Raw genomic sequence first — 23,284 nt, 5'->3', positions numbered from 1 at the left:
TTGGAGAAGAGACCATCACCCACCTTGACTGTGTACTTAGATGGGTTCTTTGAAAGAAAAAGATCTAGCATGTTGGCTGCATGGTTAGGATTGTCTAGTATTCTGGTAGGTTAATGAACGATTTGCGCTAGGTCATTAGTAGTTGCAAATCTTAGCATCTCGACCAGCTGATTCAGTGTGACTAGAATATGGGAGACAGCTGGAGTTGTGTACATTAAAATCAGCAAGGAAAATTTCCCCACTGTTAGGAAAGTTGGACTTGAGAAAGTTAAGTTTCAGAGAGAATAAGTCAAAGAGTTCCAAGTGATTAGTGGAGTTGGGAGAACGTTAAAGCAACAGATTAATTTGACAGAATCTAGTTGAGAGATTTTAAGCCAGAGAAGATCAAAAAGAGGAGATTTCAAATTACTAAGTCTTACAGGGAATATCAGAACCGACATATGCACAGGTATCACCTTTGAAGCAAAAGGAATCATATAGCAAATAATTCAGACAACTGAGATGAGCAGTTCTGTCAGAAAAAGTACATGGGGTGTGGCAGACTGTTAAGTGGAAATAGAAGTCATTGAGAATAGAACTCAGACCATGTATATATGTAAAATGTGTGGAATTTTTGAAACTTAAGTAACTATAAGGGGTGCATCAGGGTTTTTGAAAGCAAAGTAAAAAACATATTTATCTATCCAGTAATGCCAGGAGTATTGTAAGCAAATAAAATTATCCAATGCCTTTGATCAAGTAATGCCAATGTTGTTGGACTTACTGAGATCTATTACCACTCAGAGATAAATGAACAATTTCATTTCAGTGAGGTACTCCAGTAATGTTGTTTCAGAACCACGTGGGATGACAGTGAAGATACCATGATGTAATAGGCACTGATTGGTCCAGTAATATTGTTCTTCCAATTCCTCCATGGTGAAGTTGGCCACAACGGAGCTAACAGGGGTGCCCATGGCATTACCGTGCACCTGCTTGTATAAGGAATCCTCGAAGGTAATGACGCTGCCTGATAAGCATAGGTTGAGGGTGGTACAGATGTCTTCTGTGGTTAGTTTGTTGTTTGTTATTTGGATTTTAGGAGCATTAGCAACTAAGGCCATATTGCTCCGGGATATGCGGTGGTCATTCCCTGACCTTTCCGCATCCTCCGTATTTGGTGGTGACGGGCTCGAACCCCGGTCTAATCAAGAAGCATGTGCTACGCACTGCTGCTCCTTCCCACCTGGCTACGGAGGCGCCGTCTGTGGTTAGTGATGTCCTGACTCAAATCTACCGAGCAGAACATCACTACCCACAGAAGACATCTGTACCGCCCTCATTAAACAATGAATTCTGCAGCAGACAGTGATATAGTATGGACATCTGAGTATTTTGTGAGAATGTCTAGTCGAGCTTAATTTAAAAGTACAATAGAATCCTGGTTATTCAAAACAATCGGGATGGGGATATTTAAGATAGGCTCTTTTTTTCAGTTAATTGGTTCAAAATGCTCTTTATTCATGTATAAAAGAGGGGGGGGGAAACAGGAAAAAAAAATTAGCGAGGTAAAATTACTGCAGATTTCATTCATTATTTGCCCATTATATACTGTATACGCTTATATAACTTAAAAATAATTGCCAGTGTTTCCTGCTTGAAAGGTTTTCCATTGGGAGTTTCTCTATTTTCGTCAAAGTGTTCATTCAGTTCTTATGCTTTCGGTCATCTAGTAATCTGAAGGGAATTAAACACCCTGGCTGTTTGTTTCCATAGTGTATTCATCTTAATATCCCCCCCCCACACACACACAATTTCAGTTTCTGTATAAATGAGATTAGTATTTGATGGGTAAACTTTTTCCCCCCCTTATCTGTCAAAAAGAGAAGCTGGATTATTACAAAACAACCCATAGCTAATGTTCAGTTTGTGAAATGAATTTATTCAGAGTTCATTGAACTGTACAGAGAAAAATTCCCAGAAGTTTAATGGTTCATATACAAATAACTATTTAAAGACAAGTTGTATCAAAAAAAGTCATTTCTTGGTTTGTTAGTATAGTTCTTATTGTTTTATTTATTTATTATTATTATTTATTTTTTTCTTTTTGCTTTTCTTTTGTTCCTGTTTATACAAGGGAAATTAATGGTGTTCTTTTGTTAATGGGGTTATAGTAGGAATACATTTGTTCTTCTTTATGTGTGCAGTGGGTCTTGAAACAGTAGCACATTTGCTTAATAACACCATAATCCCCTTGTAACAGTTTATATGACTCTGTGCATATTGGCTCAGTTTTAAACAAAATTTAATGTTCACTGGTTGCATGTCCATATCTGTCCAACCCAAGATTAATACTGACTAAAATGGAGGTATGAAAATCTTAACAGGAAAATGTGCTGCTTGTGCCCAACAGAAATGAATCTGCAAGAAGCACGGAAATAGGGAACTGAGTCTACTTCATATACGCATAAAAGAATTATAGAATTAATGATTTAAAAAAATAAAATCAGAAATACTTTGTATTTTAAAGAATTATTCCGTGTGTCTAATGTCATTCGTTTGTTGGCATTAATCATTCTTTTCTTTTTATAGTTTATGAAACTCTGTAATTTTCTGTTTAAAGTTCAATTAATAACTTAAGTAATTCTGAAATCCCCCCCCCCCCCCCCATTTAGATGTTTTTATAAACAACATGAAAAGATTAAAGCTGAATATATTCAATATAAGATTTTTTTTTTTTTTTTTTTTTTAAATCTCTATCAGTAATTAATAATGAAAAAAAAAATTGGCTAAACATATAATGTGATTTATTATTTAGTGTTTCTTATCTTAACAGTCTGACCTAATAGATTGCTTGTTTTTTTTTTTTTTTTTGTTATTATTAAGAGTCCAAGAAATTCATGAAAAGTGGATCAGTATTCGACGTGTATTCCAGTCCCAACTATTGCAGCCACTCTCTACCCGCTCATTCAAAATTGAAGAAAAAAAAGTGACAAAACAACGACATGTATTTTCTGAACAGAGGTTTGTAGAAACTAATAAAGTCTTTCATATGCTTCAAGAAGTTTTTGACTGGGTTATGAATAAACAAGTAAGTATGGTAGTTTAGAATTTTGATTTTAAAACCTGAATATGTTAGCAAGACTTGTCCTTATACTAAGAGAGAGAGAGAGAGAGAGAGAGAGAGGTTGCCAAGTAAGAACATGCAAGTTTAAAAACTTGGATATTGATAGTTAAAAGTACAAATTTCAACTTGGATATAGTATTTTTCAAAATCCTTATTTATCAGCTCTAACAAATCTGTAGCTATCTAAAGCCATAATTGTAATACTCCTTTGAACCTGAGACTATATTAATGTTTTTCCTGATGAAAGTTAATGACTAAATCTATATACAGGCTTATGGCATTCATTTGATTCTGTGATGCAATCTGTTAATACAAAGAGATGAATATATCATCATTTAAATCTGATTTAACTGATTAGGATACATACAGATGCAGGAGTACTTCCAAATTTAATTTTTTTATAGTATGACAGTTTATCCCCCCCAACCCCCCACTTTTTTTTTGTAATTTTTTCTTAGTTTAATATTTTATGTACTCTCTAAATATTAGACATCCAGTTCATGTCAACAGTGATTAATTTTTTTTTTATAAAAAGCATTTCATAAGGGAAGTAATTGCAGATGAAATCAAGTACAACCGCTTGTATTATGGGCCAGTTTTCAGACAAAAACTTTACACATTTACCGTGACTTTCAAAGGAGGCTACTTATAGAAATTTAGTATTCTGGTCTATAATGCTATATGAACTGTAAAAGTAAAATGTTATTTTACAAAACACAGTAGTGTTTATGAATATAAAATGTTATAAAACTATTGTTTATGAAGAAAAGCTCAAAAAAATTACTTCCATAACACAAAGTGGTTGAAAGGTATATTTTCTGCCAAAATATTTAGTAGTTTATAGCATGCTGTGTATGAATATTTTTCTTACATTACTTCCCCTTCCCATCTAATCACTAATTTTATGTTAAATATAAAATATCCAATTAATTATTATGATAGTTTTTTTAAAAAAAAATTAATGTACTTTAAATGATTTCACACTGATTTTTACACTCCAGTTTTTGGTGCCTGTATTGTCTCTTACAATAGAGGTGTCCAATTGAAATTTGGTTTTTGACTAGTAATACTGTAATGAATGTAAAACTAAAGTGCCATATTCATAAATGGAGAAGTTATAAATATTGTCAAATAAGTAGCTGCAAAAAGTGTTTCATTTGACTGTTCAAGAAGCTTATTGTGTGGCTGCACACAAATGTTTTTTATTATTTCTTTCTTTCTGGTGATACTTTTGTTTTTTTAACACAAAAACATCTATAATTTAATGGTTATACTTGATTTCATCTGTAAGCATTTAGGGCATGCTGTAGTCACCTTAGATTTTAGTCTTTGACTGAAATCTTAATTTCAAAAGAAAAACATTGCCACCTGGTTATTATAGGGTCCAATTCACATGTATTGGAAATTTCGTTTTGATTAGCACGGTGCATTTTAATTTCAGTGATGGCTGTCTTATTTCAAGGTTGCAGAGCAAAATACAGTGCTCTTTTACAATTCACAAGGGTTTGGTTTTAAAAATTCTTGGTTCCTGAATGGTGAGGTCATAAGTGACTCTATGGAAGTCCTCATAAATTTTTATTTTCTCAACGAAATTTAAATAATAAAGATAAATCAAATTAAAGTTAATTAAACAAATTAAAGTAAAACAAATCAAAGTAAAGTTAATCTAAATGGCATTTTATGCACTTTAAATTAGTAATAAATTTTCATTTACCTTTGATCCTGAGATGTCATTGATTGTTGATGTATCCTTGATGATTGCAATGATGCGGTGTGGGGAAGGCTGATAAATATTGCGTTGGAGGCCTTTGAACTGTTTCCCTCCAACACTCCCCTCAACATGGGCACCTATAAGTGGTGAGGGGACTTCCCACATACAGGTGCCCATGCTGGTGGTCCTCCAATTAGCATCACTGGGATCAAACACCCACAGCCTAGATTCCAGGCTAACATCAGTGGAATATAGCGAGTTTGCTGTGCGCTATGACCTGTGGAAATTCGGAAAGTGGATCCTGGTGGTAGAGGGGCCAACTTCAACACACCACTTTGACCCCTGCTTCGACAAGGTGGATGATCCTGGATGGCTCGGCTAGTCTGTTTGCCTGCAAGGGTCAACTGTGTCAATGCCATGCCCCTATCCTCATGGTCCGAGGAATAGGATTCAGGCTGGCAGCGGTATGCGTATGGTGTCTGGGTAGCCGTGTCATCCAACTCCCTAGTGCATTTATTGCTTGCTGGGCAGTGGGCATCCCTTTGGGCTCCATGATGGGTGGGGAGTGTGGGCACTGAACAAAATTAAAAATACTATGAATCCTGATAAACTTATTTCTTCACTGTCCCTATCTGCAAACATAAATGAAGAAACAGTGCTATTGTTGCAAAAAGAGAGTGAACTTAAATACCATCAGCGCCTGTCTCCCAAGAATTTTAATCATCCAGCAAAAAGCCTATTAGAAAAAAAAGTCACCCCTTTTTTTTATAAAGAAAGGTTTAGAGAGGTTAGCAGGTTACTCTATATCAGTTTAGAGGCTTATTTCTGGGGACCTCTTAATTTAAATAAAAATTACAGGCATTGTGAGCAGCTACTCCTAGCAACGTCCTTTGGAGGAATACCAATAACTGTGACACCACATAGAACACTAAACTCATCGAGAGGTGTCATTTCAGAGTGGGACCTTCTCGAGGTTATGGGCCGACCGGGCTAGCCGAGTGGGTAAAGTACCTGCCCGGCAACCCAAAGGTCGCGGGTTCGATTCCCGCCTCGGGCTTGGATCAAAGTACTGCAAAAAAAAACCTTGGGAGGTGCAATATGGCCACAGAAGCCGATGCGCCAACAACTACCAAATCAAAAAAAAAAAAAATCAAAAAAAATCTCGAGGTTATGGAAGAGGAAATTTTCTCTGAAACTAAAAACACAGAGAGTGGTTGCTGTTAAAATAATTTTTGCATATAGGGATGGGAAACTTGCTCCCACTAGAAACATCATCCTGACATTAAATTCACCAACTTCTCCTAATGAGATTAAAGCTGGCTGCATCAACTGTGCATTGTGTCCATATATTCCAAATCCTTTATGGTTCTTTAGGTGCCAGAAAAATGGACATTCGCAAATGGCCTGCCATGGAGTCCTTGCATGCACTCGACGTGGTGCAAAGGACCACGAAGCAACGCCATGTTCAGCTAGAAAACTCACCTGCATCAGCTGCCAGGGAGAACACCCACCTTACTCATGAGCATGCCAGAGGTGGAAAGAAGAAAAAGAAATTCAATGACTTAAGGGAGCTGAACATATCTTATCAGCAGGCAAGAAAAGCGTTGAAGCCTATAAATATCAACAAACCCATCTACACCGAGAAGGTAGCAGGGAGATGTTCCATTGGAACTCAGACAGAAATGAAGAAATGACCATTCCTCTGAAAGAGTCATTCACTCCCATTGTATGTTACTTCTTAAGCTCAGAAAACCCTCAAAGAAAAATCAGTTAGTTGCTACTCCCATTTTGGTACTTCCTAATGCTCCATAAAAAACAAAAGCAGGTGCCAGAGAAAAGACCACGAATGGATAAAATCTTACAGTGGAACTGTCGTGGATTCTGCCAAAACAATGATGACATCCAAGGCCATTCTGCAAAAGCATTGGCCAATTTACTTTTGCTTGCAGGAGACAGAAAGCAAACGAAAACCCTTCCTTCCTTCCATAATACAACTCACATATGTAAGGACAGAAGTGGGGATGGACCTGCTCATGGGGATTGCTATTCTTCTCAACAACCATACTCCATTTCAACCTGTTCCATTCCCCACCAACATGAAAGTGATAGCAGTTCGCCTTATGGTAAGTTTTTTAACTAACAGTTTGCATTGTTTATTTGCCACCTGGGACTGACATCTCCTACCAAGACCTTGATTATCTCCTTGTGCAGCTGCAACCACCCCTATTACTCCTGGGAGATTTTTACGGACATAACACCCTGTGCAATATGGCCTTAGTTGCTAATGCTCCTAAAAACCAAATAACAGCATCAGTGATTAACGATCATCATCACCCTGCCAACCTTTCTATCCTCTGCAGACTTAGACATTAAGCCTGATATATCTTCATCAGTATCATTAATAAATATTGGAAACAACAATGGGCTCAGTACTGAACACTGGGGGAATCCACTAATAACGTTAGTCCATGAAGAGCAGAGCCCATTTAATAACCTTTCTCTCTCTCCCTCCTTCCACTTAACTTGCCCTTAATGCCATATTGCTCCAGTTCATACTTTTATGTACAACAGTATCAAAAGTCTTCCTGAAATCCAAGTATATGATATCAAAATTAATTTTTGCATCCAGTACCTTTGTGACCATATCTTAGTATCCAATCATATTGGTCAGAGAAGACCACTCCTTAAAAAATCCATGCTGTGACTGCAGTATCACAGCATTCCTGTCTGCCTGGTCCTGCATTACTTCTTTAATCGGTGACTCCATTATTTTTTCTTGAACAGATGTTAAGCTAACAGGTCTGTAATTACTCATGTCACCTTTTGATCCCCCTTTGTCAATTGGGGGTTACATTTGCACATCTCCAGTCCTTAGGGACACCCCCCCCCCCCCCCCCGTCCTGAATCCAAGGATGCTCTCATAATTATGGCTAAGTGTTTGCTGCTCACCTTTGCTGTCTCCTTTAATGTGATTGGATAGATCTCATCCACCCTAGGAGCCTATTTTATGTTCAGCTTCAAATTCTCTTCCACTTTCCTTTCAATTATCACAAAGTCATTTAGCTGTTTATTAGAGTTTGATAAAGTTCTGGCACCTCCTTATCTAAATAATTCCTCATTTGAATGTAGATGCAAAATGCCTATTCAGTTTATCAGCAACCTGAGCAGGGTAATCAGCATTTAACAAATTGACACCAAATGGGCCAATACGATTCAGACCCTTTCTTCAACTGGTAATATAAGAATTTAATATATATGTAAGCATGTTAATATAAGAATCAGCAGCCTTTGCTGGTGTTCTTTGCATTCTTTGTCAGAGACTTCTCATAAGCTGCCTTAACTTGCCTCGAGCCTGTCGCCACCAAATACGGAGGATGCGGAAAGGTCAGGAATGACCACCGCATATTGACGGAGCAATATGGCCTTAGTTGCTAATGCTCCTAAAAACCAAATAACAAACAAACAACAACCTTAACTTGCCTAACTTACTTTGTGGCTTGAATACAGCCAATTTTTTATATACTGTAGGTTTCTGTTGTTAGCTGATAATTTATATGCATCCCATGCATTTTTTCTCTGCCACAAGTCTCACCGGTGTATCTGATATCCATTTAGGTCTAAGTCTCGAACAGTATTTCTCCGTTTTTATGAAAAGCCTAGTAGTTTCTCTGATTATTTCCATGAATCCTTCTCATTTAGAATTTGCTGTTGGTAACATCATCAGTTGGTCCCACTGCATAGAATTTAAAAACTGTCTGAGACCACTGTAGCCCCCACTTATGAAAGCAAAAGCCTTTCACTTTACCTTTGGCAGTAGTTGTATTTAATTAAATTCACCATTAGTACACTGTTGTCACTGCCAGGAAAAAGACCCACTGGAAGTGGGTCTCTTTCCTGCAGATTCTTAATCTGATAACCAGATCAAGAGTATTGCTTCCTCTTGTTGCTCTAGAAAATGGTCATTTGTAAAATTCACAAAAGTCTTGATTGTGTGTGAGTAACCAATTCACAAAATCTAGTCAATATCCGGAAAGTTAAAATCCCCATTATACAACATTTTGATTTTCCGGCCCACTGTATTTCTCTGTATAGTTTTTGGTATACTCATCACAGTCATCATGCCTATAGCATATGCACAGTTCTACTTTCATTTGTTTTCCCAGTGCTTTTGGCACACCAAACTGACTCAACATTTCACTGGTCACCCATGTTAACTGGCTGCACTGCCTTAGATTTGATGTGCTTCTTAGATAAGAGCAGAACCCCCTCTCATCCCTTCTGTCCTGTGTGTTCTACTTGTATACCTTATAAGCCCCATATTCAAACTCAGCATCACTTATGTCTGAGTAACACCATGTCTCCACCTGCCCACGATGGCTGAAGATATTAGCAGTCAGGGGTTTACCCTCACTTCTAAGATATCTTGCCCTAAGCATCACATAAATTGCTACCTCTACATAAAAAAAAAAAAAAAAAACCCTACTGACTCCACAAATTTTAAATCCACCCTAGTTCCCCCCTCCCAAATCTCTATCTCTTGAGCTCTTGGACATTATCCGAAAGATTAGAGTAAGGCTAATTAAAGGCACTTTTCTTACAACCTATTGTCATACTGACATTGAGTTTCTGCTGCATACCGTTTGTGTAAATATTGCTATGGCACTGCTCTTGGCATCTATAATTCACTGTCCCTGCTCCAAATCAATTCCGAATATATCATTTGACTAACCAATATCAAGACACCATCCAACTTCCAACTCAAACAAAATTTTCCCCTTCCTTATTTATCTCCTCTACTACTGTTCTTTGGAACATCTCCATTTTAACAATTATCGCCTTTCTGCTCAGCCTTCAACCATATGTGGTACCTAAGCACTATAGATTATTATTCCTTTCATGTTTTGGATAATCATTAAAATAAAAGAAAAAAACAAAACAAAACCTTAGAATGTTTGGCAATGTTCTTGGATTTTTTTAAAATTATATAATAATTTTCTTAATTTTAAGAAAATTGTTTATTACATCAATTATTATAAAAGTGTCTGTTGAATTATATTTCAGAAACGCTTGGAACAGGCTGATTATGGTAATGATCTAAATAGTGTGAAGTCACATATAGAACAACACAAAACAGAACACAGATCTTTGGAACAGTACAAAAAGAAAGTGGACCACTGTAACTCTCAGAAGGTATTTCAATCTGTTTAGATATGTTTTAAATAGGTATTAAGTAAATGCAGTAATTTTAATTCAAGAATATTATCTGTTGCTCTCTAAGTTATTATTGTGATAAATTATCTGGTATGAATATGATTAAAAATTAAATGAATCAGTAATGAAGATTTATGTTTATGTTTGGACAGTTTTAATTATGGCAGGTTATGAAATGAAGCACTTAGGTTTTATATCTGTTTGAAAATAAGATTTATATCGAGCAATAGATGGAGAATCAAAGTTATTCACAACAAACATTTATCTGGTAAATTTTGTCTCATTCTTCAGTGTAATTGATAGCTGCCCTCTGTTGGGAAGATCTACAAACAAACTAAGATTTGCTGTTAGTTTTCTTATATAGAGTAAACGTCCCAATTCATGACCACCATGTGTTCATCAGAAGTAGAACTCAGGATTTCTAAATCAGGAGCAGTTTTATTGGTACACATATGATATAATGGGAGGATGAGGGGCGAAAAATATTTTTTTCCAGTAGACACTTTGAATTTTTTTTTTTTTACATTATCATCAGAGCATTGTTTGTTTAATGTATACATTGTTTTTTTTTAATACATTATGCAGTAAATTTAGCACAGTAAAAACATAGCACAGTATTGTGCCATCAAATAGAAATGGCAATCTAGCTGTTAATATGCTGTCACTTTCAGATCTGGCAAAGATATCATTCCAAGGTTACTAGATTTAAGTGTTTGTACTCCTTTAGTGATTATTGCATATTTATTTTAAAATTATTTTCTGAAATTATCTAATTAGCTGAGGCTATAATGATGTACTGTATTTTAGATCAACAAGAAGGTAGAGATTATTTTGTAGTAGCAATGCAATTTACAAAATAAATAAATTAACTTTCTACTCTACTTCCACTCCACTCTATTTCATTCTACTATTAATTCTCACTGTCTTGTCAAGTTGTTGAAGTTGAGCAGAATTTTGTAAGATTGAGATTTGAGTCATAAATGGAATTTGAGCAGATACTTCAGGTGTTAAAATTTTTGTTTGTAAGATGAGCTTTGTAAATTAGGAGATTACTGTATTTTCTGCCAGCTGTAGATCTAAATGCTTTCTTCTGAATCTTTGTCTAAAAATTCAAGGATTTCATCAAGACAGTTTGGTTAAGATAGTCTATGGCCTGTTCAATCAGCAGTATAATGTCCTACAAAATAGCGATGCGGTGTTGATTGCAAGTTAGTAGTTGGTCCTTCATGGAAATATTGTAATATCACATATGAGCACAATTGTGTGCTCAACTCTCCATTCATATGGAATCCAAAACTGGCTGCTTTGCAAATTTGCATAATCTGTCTTAATGTTTATAAGGAATTTGTAAATGCATAGCTGCCAACTCTCTGGGCAGCACACTACAGCCTCAGATGCTGCTGCCCATAAAACTCCTAAACAAACAACCAATTCTCTGGATTTATAATGAAAAATTTGACTTTCTCTGTCTCACCATCATAATATAGTTGGTGACAAAGAGAGTATGTCCTTTTTGCAAACACTGAATTTTTGAAAATAATAAAACTGGATTTTTATATTATAATTTTGCAAATATCTGTTTATATTTGTTAATGAATTGTCAATCAGGTGTGCTGTAGTAGTCTATGTTACAAAATAGAAATGTGTGTTAATGTGTTTGTTTGTTATTTGGTTTTTAGGAGCATTAGCAACTAAGGCCATATTGCTCCGGGAATATGCAGTGGTCATTCCCTGACCTTTCCGCATCCTCCGTATTTGGTGGTGATGGGCTCGAGTGTTAATGTGTGATATTTCATCTGACTGACATGGCATGAAGCTAATTAACAATGTCTGAATATAGTTTGAATATATATTCCCTCATGTGTATAGTCAAAGCAAGGAGAAGAATCCCATCAGCATTAAGTTTGCTCAAGCCATTCAAAGCCGTCAACACCTCAGTCAGGTTACCTCACAGGTGCTTAATCTCCAGATGCTGCAATTTTGTAGAACTGAAGCCTTTCTTGGTAAGGAGCACCCTTTATTCCCCCTTACCAATCTCATACCCAATCCAGCAGTTCTACTTCTTCCTAAAAAAATGAGGCTTCCATACCTGTATGTGGTCTGACCAATGCCTTATACAATGGGATAATCACTTCCTTATCCCTACCAGTAAAGTTCCTGAATATTATTGAGAAAATCCCATGAGCTGTCCTTGCAGCCTGTATTGTTGTCTGCACTGCTCAGAGACCTTCATATATGACTCACCAGGTCCTTTTCATTTTCTACTACTCTGAGTAGCAGCATTTTGCTTTAATCAGAGTTAAACTTCAGTTGTTCTAGCACTGTGTTAATAATGGGCCTGTTATGGTAGGCTTACAAACTGAAATGGCAAAGATATTAAGAGGAAATTAAATACTTGTTGTAATAGGCTGTCCTTGTTGTCTTGTTAGTTTGTGTGCCAGAAATGCATCTACATGCCTTCTTGCAAAAGTGGATGATTACTGAGTGGAAATTTGCTGCCCTCTGGAAAGAAGTGTTAAATGGAAAGGTAAATTTAAAAAATTTCAACTGGTTTGTGCTGCTGAAGTAAAAAAATATTTTGAAGCATATGGGTACATGCTGGCTGTATTTTGGTTTGTATAACTAGACTGCTAAAACAGTAGCACCCTTTGACAAGTCTTTTTAAAGATGAGCTTAATACTTATAAGAAAAGCAACACAAATGTATTTCATAGTTACCAAATTGAAATGTACAACGAGTGATCACTAGTGAGTGGTGACTCATGTTCAAATCCATTTCATGATCCAAAGATTTTGAAAGGGGACAAATTGAGAACTGCTGAATTTAAAAATTTTGGTAAAAGAAATCCTAAATAAGCCAAGCAAGCTGATAATTCGAGGCATGGTATCCTTACTTGTGCAGAAAGTCTGTTCATGTAGTAGTAGTAGTGGGGGCATGTGATGTAAGTAAGCAAGTGTATGAGCTTATGCAGCATCAGCCAAAAAAAAAAAAAAAAAAAAAATTACAAAACAATTCCCTCTAAATGTTCGTTCAGTTCTTCCTTAAATTTATTTAACCTATCAACTTCCACAACAACAGATGGAAGTTTGTTCCAGCAATTAACCACCTCCTGGCTAAAAGCCAATTTCTGCACATCTATTCTACATCTGTCTTTCCTCAATTTGAATTTATGCCCCCTTAGGTTCACAATCTGAACAAGTGGAAGAATCCCATCAGAATTCAGCATGCTCAACCCATTCAAGGCCTTATACATCTCAATCAGATCACCTCGCAGGTGCTTAGTCTCCAGCCACTGCAATTTGCAGAACTTAAGCCTCTCTTGTGCAGAAAGTCCATTCATGTAGTAGTGGCAAGAAGATCTCTTCATTCCCTTCACTAATCTAGTTGCCCTTCTCTGTACACCCTAAAGCAAATCTACATCCTTCCTAAAACAAGGACTACAGACGTGTACACAGTATTCAAGGCATGGCCTGACCATTGACTTATACAGAGGGACAATCACCTCCTTTTCCCTGCTAGCAAAATTCCTGTATATCATTGAGAAAATCCCACGACCTGCCCTGGCAACCTGTCTGCATTGCTCAGAAAACTTCATATCTGACTGCACAATTAGTCCCAGGTCTTTCATTTTCTACCACCATAAGTGTAGTACCACACAGTTGGTATGTTTCTCTGGGATTACTTCTACCCATATGCAGTACTTTGCATTTGTCAATGTTAAACTTCAGTTGCCACTTCTCAGCCCATCTGCTCAAATTTTCTAGATCCTGTTGCAGTAGCACACTGCCATTATTGTCATTAACAACCCTGCCAACCTTTGTATCATCTGCAAACTTCGACACTAAGCCTGATATACCTTTATCAATATCATTGATAAATTTACAAAACAACAGTGAACCCAACACCGAACCCCGAGGGACCACTAATAACATTAGTCCATGAAGAGTAGCACCCATTGATTCCCATCCTCTGTCTTCTCCCACTCAACCATCCTTTTATCCATTGTAGCAACTTAGCCTTAATACCATTCTGCTCCAATTTGTACAGTAGTCTTCCATCACAGCAGTGTCAAAAGCTTTCCTGAAATCCAAGTATATGATATCAAAATTATTTTTGCATCTAGTTCCTTTGTAACCACATCATAATACCAAATCAGATTGGTCAGACAAGACTTTCCCTTAACAAACCCATGCTGTGTCTGAATTATTGCTGCAGTCTTGTCTAGATGATCGTGCAATGCATCTTTAACCAGTGACTCCATTATTTTAACCAAAACAGAAGTTAAACTAACTGGTCTGTAATTACTCGTGTCACCCTTTGATCCCCGTTTGTGAATTGGGGACACATTTGCACATCTCCAGTCCGTCGGGATGTCCCCTGAATCCAAGGATGCTCTTAATTATGGCTAAGGGTTTGCTTAGTTGCTTTGCCGTCTCCTTTAATTTAACTGGATAGATCCCATCCACCCCAGGTGCCTTTCTTATGTTTAACTTCAACAATTTCTCCTCCACTTTGTTCTCAGTTATTACAAAATCATTAAGCACACTGCTACAATTTGATAACCTTCTGGCATTTTCAAACCTTAATAACTCCTCATGTGTGAATGTAGATGCAAAATACTCATTCAGTTTGTTTGCTATCTGAGCATTCATTCCTTTCCTTTTAGAGTTTATATAAGTAAAGAAATCCTTGCTGTTTTCTTAGCCTCCTTTGCCAAGGATTTCTCGTAATCTGCCTTCGCCTGCCTAACTTCTTTTGTGACTTGATTACAGACTAGATTATATCTGCCATAGGCTTCTGTGTCACCTGATAATTTATATGCATCCTGTGCATTTTTCTTCTCTGCCACGAGTCTCATTAGTTCATTTGACAACCATTTAGGCCTAAACCTTGAACAATATTTCTTAGTTGGTATGTAAAGCCTAGTAGCTTCGAAGATAAGTTCTTTGAATGCTTCCCATTTTGAATTTGCTGTTGGTAACGTCATCAGTTGATCCTACTGTACAGAATTTAAAAACTGTCTGAGACCATGGTAGTCACCTTTATGGAAGCAAAAATCCTTTCCTTTACCCCTGATGGTAATTATATCTTTAAGTAAATCCCACATCAGTACACTGTGATCACTGCCACCTAGTGGTTCCTTTATCTGCAAATTCTTAATACACGAATGATCACTGCTAATTACCAGATCAAGAGTATTACCCTCTCTGGTTGCTTCTTGATCATGCTGCTGCTGCAGAAAACAATCATCCAATAAATCCACAAAAGTCTTACTAGTCTGTGAGTGACCAAACCACAAATTCCAGTCAATATCTGGGAAGTTAAAATCCTCCATTATAAGACATTCTGATTTACTAGCTCACTCTATTTCTCTGTACATTGTACTCATTCAAGTCATTAGACCTATAACACACTCCTACTCTTATTTTTGCTTTCGCTGTTCTTATGTCACACCAAACCGACTCAACAGTGCACTGTTCATCTATATCAACTGGATGCACTTCTTTTGATTTTGTTTTTCTTAATTAACAGCATATGTTAACAGCATAATATTCCTCTCTTCTGGCTTGAATAATGTGATTTTCTTGTTTATTTTAGGTGTTATGCTAATTTTGAAAATCCAAATCTATCTCTTCAATCCAATGTACCTCACCTCCATGTATTGAGATTGTTATTCCTAGATATGTTGAATAATGTCGTGCAGATTTATTTTACTAACAGTTTTCAAGTTTTCTGCTTCCATTTTGGAAATACCATAGCAGATTAAACCAAACGGATGATTCTGTTTAGTCATAGGCATTTCTACTGCCAAGGTCATGAAGTCTAAAACAAGAGAAGATGCTACTTTTTCTCAGTGAGGAAGTGCATTATGGCTGTTCATGACTTCATGTGCACAATTTCCTTCCTGGGCATCTACCCTATTCTTCAAACTCTCATTAATGTTCATCAGAATGCTGAGTTGGCACCTAATTTCTTCATACTCTCTGCACCCAAACAAACACACAAAGACATGCCCCTTGGCTCTATCATGTCCTGTTCCAGAAAGATCTTCTAACATTGCACAAGTTGCACGTTTTGCTAGGCCATGATTCGTAGGAGAATTACCTCCTTCATTTTTCCACAAAGCCATAGCACTCCCGCTACTTTTTGCCTGTTGCTTTGCTGCACTAGTCTGTGGCATGATTTCAGTTTAAATACAATTTATTTGATCAATGAAAATTAATAAAATCAAGCAATTTAAATTGATTATTTAACAATACTACACTAAGCTAATAGTTTCTTAAATGTATTACTCTGTCAAGTTCAAAATATATGTTACACTGTACTGCCATGATTGCAGTTTTAAATTAGTTATATCCTTATTGAAAAGTAAAAATATTTTTTTAGCTAAAAAAAAAAAAAAAAACCCTAACAAGTGATTAGAACCTTAGAGCTATTTTTTATCGCAATTAAATCTGTGCTATTCTGCTGCACTACTAATTATGTGTTTTGATATTGTGCCAAAACAGTGATATAATAGCAGTGCAAATAATAAGTTATAATTTACAAAATCACTAGCTAAATTTATAAATAAGCTAAAGAATATGACTAAGACTATTAATCTATTTGTCATACACAATTTAATATGTTACTTAATCAAAAAGGTGCTAAAAATCCCCAAACAACTTATCCATTCCCACAAGCTTAAAATTCTTCTACCCCCCTTCCCCCATTTTACTCTTGTATCCGAAATGTTAGTGGTGTTAGTAAAAGCAGAATGCCAAGAAAGCAAAATTTAAGTGCTTGCTGAAAAGGAATGTATATTTGGAATATATAAAAGGGGTTCAAGTTTGGTATATTAACATATGTGAAAAATTTAAGAGGTCAGATACTTGGAATACCTTGGGATATTTTTTTTCCCCACAAATTTGCAATCATATCAAATGATTTAAAATAGAAAAATGACCAAGGTTTGATGTTAAATTAATTGTAAAGAATTATTATTTATTTATTTATTCTTATTTTTTTGATCCACTAACAGGGGCATGTTCCAATAATATAAAAGGCCAGCAGAATAAACTGATAACCATCACAAAAAGGACAGTATGCAATGTGGCTTTGCAGAATGTTTTTGAAAATAGTCACAAAGCTACATTTAAAATTTTGTAAACACTTTCGAAAATATTGTTAGATTGCTGAAAGTAATGTGAACCCATTTAGAAGTGTACAAAGTTGAAAACAGTTCTTATTCAAGAAGTAGATTTTCTCTTTCTTTTAAATTACAGAGAAGAGTAAATTCATTGTATCCACTCCTTCTGGTATAACCTTTTAAATGTTTTAACTTTATTATTTTTATCAATAAACCAGGGAAATATATTGCAGCTGCTAAATGTGGGTTATGGAGACAAGACTGCTGCAGGGATTTTGTTAAAGAACTACTTTTATTTATTTTATAAATTCACTTAACAAAACAGAGTGAAATTGGGTAAATTATTAAATGGGAGAAGGATCATCACTGAAAGTAGAAGCACATTTTACACTGCAATCTAGTTGATGAATGGGAATATATGTCTAGTTATTTGAAGATTTATGCAAGAAAGGAGAAAAGTCTTGATAGCAGATAAAATATTCATTTAACTAGCCAGAAGCATAAAATTAACACCATGCATCATAGCAACTATGCCTCTTATGCTTTTGGAATGTAGATATTGCAATGGCAACAACTTGGTTATAATACCCACCTATATGCACACAACATTTGTATGAAAACCAGCTCAAATCAAAATTAGAAAGTTATGTACTGCTTGGAAATTTAATCTTGGCTTAAGGGAATAATTAGAATTGCAGAAGTGAACAAATATCCTCTTATACCACTGGTTAAAATTTCACAGTGCTCAATGGCTATGTTTCAACAGCTCTTTAAAGAAACAAAAAAGACTAAATGGCAAATAAAACAAGATAATTTCAGTAATTTTCACTAAGTAAACTTAATTTATTTCCATAAATATTCACTTTATTCACATAAATAAAGTCTGCATGAAATTAGCATCATATATGATAGTGACTAAATTTATGCAACCCAGTGATTAAGGGACAGTTTGGGGTAACAGATGGTAAACAGGCTGCAGTATCACAGAACAAAGTGATTGTTATGGAAATTTATATCATTGAACACTTAATGGGAAAGCAGTTTCAATTAATAGCATTAGTTGAGGCATATGATGCAAGAAAGCCAGCTTATTCAACATCAGCCCTTCCCCCCCCCAAAAAAAAACTGTGGAAATTTATAGCTTTATTAAGCTATAAACTTCCACAACAACAGATGGAAGTCTGTTCCAGCAATCAACTACCTGCTGGCTAAAGGAAAACTTCTGCACATCTATTCTACAACTGTCTTTCCTCAATTTGAATCTATGCCCCCTCAGGTTCTTAATCTGAGCAAGCGTAAGTATCCCGCCAGCATTGAGTCTGCTCAAACCATTCAAGGTCTTATACACCTCAATCAGATCACCTCGCAGGTGCCTAGTCTCCAGATGCTGCAACTTGCAAAACTTAAGCCCTTCTTCATAAGCGCACCCCTTTCTTCCTCTCACCAATCTTGTTGCCCTTCTCTGTACTCGTTCTAGTAACTCTACATCCTTCCTAAAATGAGGCCTCCAGACCTATATACAGTACTCAAGGTGAGGCCTGACCATTGCTTTATACAAGGGGATAATCACCTTCTTGTCTCTGCTAGAAAAATTCCTGTATATCATTGACAAAACTCCATGACCTGCTCTGGCAGCCTGCCTGCACTGCTCAAAGAACTTCATATCTGACTGCGCAATTCTTTTTCATACCCCAGGTCTTTTTCATTCTCCACCTCCCTGAGTGTAGTACCACACACTTGGTATGTTTCTCTTGGGTTACTGCTACCCATGTGGAGTACTTCGGATTTGTCAATGTTAAACTTCAGTTGCCACTTCTCAGCCCATCTGCCTAACTTTTCTAGATTCTGTTGCAGTAGTATACTGTCATTAACAACCCTGCCAACCTTTGTATCATCTGCAGACTTGAACATTAAACCCGATATACCTTCATCAATATCATTGATAAATACACAAAACAACAATGGGCCCAGCACAGAACCCTGGGGACTCCGCTAATAACATTAGTCCATGTAGAGCAGTGTCCATTTATTACCACTCTCTGCCGTCTCCCAGTCAACCATCCCTTTATCCCTTGCAGTAACTTGCCCTTAATGCCATACCGCTCCAATTTGTACTGCAGTCTTCCATGTGCAACAGTATCAAAAGCTTTCCTGAAATCCAAGTATGATATCAAAATTATTTTTTGCATCCAGTTCCTTTGTGACCACATCATAGTATCCAGTTAAATTGGTCAGACAAGATGTCCCCTTAACAAACCCATTCTGTATTTGAGCTATTACTGCTGTCTTGTCTAGGTGATCCTGCAATGCTTCTTTAACCAGTAACTCCATTATTTTCCCCCGAACAGAAGTTAATCTAACAGGTCTATAATTGTGTCAACCTTTGAACCCTTATGAATTGATGATACATTTGCAATCTCCAGTCCATGGGGTCCTCCCCTGACTCTAAGGATGCTCTCATAATTATGGCTAAGGATTTGCTTACTTCCCTTGCTGCCTCCTTCATTACAACTGGATAGATTCCACCTGCCCCTGGTACCTTTTTTATGTTTCACTTCAACAGTTTCTCCTCCACTTTGCTCTCAGTTATTACAAAATCACTTAGCTCCCTGTAAGGGTTTGATAACCTTTTGGCATTCCCCTCCTTGAATAACTCATGTGAATGTAGATGCAAAATACTCATTCAGTTTATCAGCTACTTAAGCAGGATCATCAATAGTCAAACCATCTATGTTAAGTGGACCAGTCTGATTCATCTCCTTCCTTCTAGAGTTTACATAAGTAAAGAACTCTGCTGTTTTTCTTTGCATCCTTTGCCAAAGATTTCCTCGTAGTCTTCCTTCACCTGCCTTACCTCCTTTGTGACTTGATTACAGACTAGCTTGTATCTGCCATAGGCTTCTGTGTTGCCTGATAATTTATGTGCATTTTGCTTCTCTGCCACGAGCATCATTAGTTTATCTGACATCCATTTAGGCCTAAACCTTGAACTGTATTTCTTAGTTGGAATGAAAAGCCTAGTAGCCTCCAAAATTAAGTCCCCGAAGATTTAGAATCCATTTAGATCCCATTTAGAATTCACCATTGTTAACATCGTCAGTCGATCCGACTGTATAGAATTTAAAACTGTCTGAGACCGCCGTAGCCACCTTTACGAAAACAAACACCCTTCCCTTTACCCTTGATGGTAGTTACATATTTAAGTAAATCCCACATCAGTACACTGTGATCACTGCCACCTAGTGGTTCCTTTTTCTGCAAATTAATCTACTGACTTTTACATTTGAAACTTTATGAAGCAATCAAGGTATAGACTTTCTTCTGGGGTTGACATATTTGCAGCTATTTGTATTAGAAATCTGCAATCTTAGTGGAGAAATTATGTTAAGGGGATATGTGGTTATCACTTTCCTCGGTTGTAGAAAGTGACACTGCTAGTGTCACGGCATTACAGAGCCATTGTGTGGGTGGGAATTGTAACAGCTCTGAAAGGCAATTTAATGGAAAGTGGGAAACAGTAATGGTCTTAAAATGAGAACTAAATATAATGGGAAACTATTGAGTTCTTTTCCAAGGAGTAATAGAGCTAATACAATTTTCACTTGGAAACTTAGTAGTGAAAGCATTAGCACAAAGCAGTTCATATTATATGAAAGATAGAGAACTTAAATATTCACGTGTAAGAAAAACATGTTAGAAAGGAGGAAAAGGGATTATGCATTTCATTGCAGAGCATATGAATTTTTATCACATTTGAAAGGCAACTTTTGTAATAATATTGATCAAAATGTTGTGATGTATTGGGGAAATACAAAATAAGACTGTACTGGTGAGTTTGCACAATTTAAAGCAATTGTTGATATAAACATTGCATATTTAGATTTCATATTGGCTAGAGTAGCATTTTCAACTTGTGGTTGCAAGCCAAATTTTATTTTTGTCCCTATTTGTAACAAGTTGCCTGAACTTCTGCCTAAATTTTAAAAAAAACCAAACAAACAGACTAATGAATTCATAGAAAATAATTATATGACAAAAAAAAAAAAATAATAAATAAATAATAATCTTGTGGTTAAAAACTGTCTGTTAAAAATAAAATATATAATATTGGTGTAAATACACAGTAGTTAACCCATAAATTTAACTTCATAAGTAGTGTAACGCCATAGTTTGATTTTATCTCATATTGTGGCTACCTTCACAACGGGATACCAGGTATTGCACTACTTCGAATAAATAATGCTTCTCTAATAGAGAAGATTACTGTTATTTATTCTCAGTGGACACCACAACCCAGATGTGTTTTGGAGCTTGCTGGCTCACTCATTGGTGGGCTGGCGTGTACCCTGGAATTAACTTCGCAACCGTGATGGCATGTCTCATTATCAGGGTACTTGCCTGCCCACCGATGAGTGAGCCAACAAGCTCCGAAACACATCTGGGTGGTGGTGCCCACTGAGATTAAATAACAGTAGTCTCCTGTATTAGAGAAGTGTTATTTATTTGAAGTAGTGCAATACCTGGTATCTCGTGAAGGTAGCCACAATATGAGATAAAATCAAAGGATTCCGTTACACTACTTATGTAGTTAAATTTATGGGTAAACTATGGTGTATTTACACTGATATTAAATAGTTAATTTCACCCATAACATCTTGTGCCTTTAGTCTTCAAAATGTTAAAAATAAAGGTAAAACAAGTTGCTGCATATGTGGTTCACTTTATGCCATGTATGCCCTTCAATGATCATAACTGAACCTAGCCTCACTTCATATCATAACTGTACATGGTGGACATCTTGTATGCTTTTCAGCTGCTTATTTATAAATTACTGAAGTTTAATAGATTTTTTTCATCTTTAAGAAATTAATTTTGGCTGTCCCTTCTATTATTTTATGGGATGTGTCCTAGAAAGGTTGCAACCCATGAGAGGATATTTGATGAAAGTGGCTGGAGTTGTGAGTAGCAAGAACTGGCTTATCCTTTATCATTGTGAAATGTAGAAAGTGGTGTTTGACAACTACTATACTTCTCCATCTTCAGGTGAGTTATATTACAGTGATGTACAAGGGATACGGATTCAGCATTGCTAAATAAGTCAAATTGGCACCAGCAGATGTTGTACACTTGATTCCATAAAAAAGGCTTCCAGGTGTCGTGAATACACTGTTGTGATATTACTTGGGTAATATTTTACCAATATGTTTGTTTTTATTGTTATATATTTAAGATTGTGTTTAAAATTATTTGGGTAATTGTCTTGATTTTGTTTCAGAATAATTTCAAAGGTAACGAGTATGATGCATACTGTGATTTACTTACGAAGCTTGAAAAATCATATTCTGAATTGCTGGTAAGTCAGAGACCATTTTTAATAAATTCTTTACTGAGCAGAGTTCTAATAATTTTTTTTATGATATGGCAAAATCTCATTTAATTTTTAATCCTTTATATATAAAACTGAAACTTACTCATTGAGCATCACAAGATGGCAGGGGACATATATTTTGTTATTAGCTTTATTATAAAATTTGTAATATAAGCATGAGAATGACTGAAAGATTATAAATTGTTATGAATAAAATATAACATAATGTATAATTTTTCATCCATTTCGCTCGAATTGAAATGGATATAAAAGAGAAGGAAAAATTGACTGTCTTTGGTTAGTAGACTCTTGATTATCCCAGGCAGATAAACCAGAGTTTCTGTGGGTGATGGAAGTTTAAGTCATACGTATAATCTGTTATTAGGTGTTTCTTGTTTACATTTTGTTATTTTGCTGTAGACAAGACCCTCCAATTTAGAAACCTCATCCCACCTTTGTTCTCTACCTAATACCTCACTTGAGTCATATTTTAGTGATTCTTCAGTTTTACTCTTGTCTGGCTTATTTTAAAATTCTTTTCTGCATTTTAATTTATGTCTATGTGTAACCATGTTAAAGTAGAAAGAGATGGTTCTTTCTATTGAAGAAAAACTTGAGCTGATCAGTAAACATGAAAAAGGGTGCTAACGAGCTTTCTAGAGTTAACATTTTCAGATGATATGAAATCTGTGAATTCTCTTATAGTACATAGATGATTTGAATGGAAAAGAGGTATATTCAAATAGTATTATTTGCACT

General features: G+C 36.0%; 1 protein-coding gene across 7 annotated transcripts in view; it reads left to right on the top strand.

The window, feature by feature from the left end:
• LOC150085455 (uncharacterized) overlaps window positions 1-23,284 on the top strand; it is a 1,845,429-nt gene that overhangs the window by 542,714 nt on the left and 1,279,431 nt on the right. For all 7 annotated transcript variants that reach the window (XM_090374043.1, XM_090374041.1, XM_090374042.1 and 4 more), the window contains 3 exons: window positions 2,866-3,070; window positions 9,879-10,007; window positions 22,433-22,510. In XM_090374043.1, the coding sequence (XP_090230169.1) occupies window positions 2,866-3,070; window positions 9,879-10,007; window positions 22,433-22,510 (412 nt within the window). The remainder of the gene's footprint in view (window positions 1-2,865; window positions 3,071-9,878; window positions 10,008-22,432; window positions 22,511-23,284) is intronic.

This window comes from Mastigoproctus giganteus, chromosome 5 (genome assembly GCF_048544385.1).
Source record: "Mastigoproctus giganteus isolate SK-2022 chromosome 5, ASM4854438v1, whole genome shotgun sequence".
Lineage (NCBI taxonomy): Eukaryota > Metazoa > Arthropoda > Arachnida > Uropygi > Thelyphonidae > Mastigoproctus > Mastigoproctus giganteus.
Note: the sequence above shows the minus strand (reverse complement) of the source record. Positions and strands in the feature narration are given on the sequence as shown.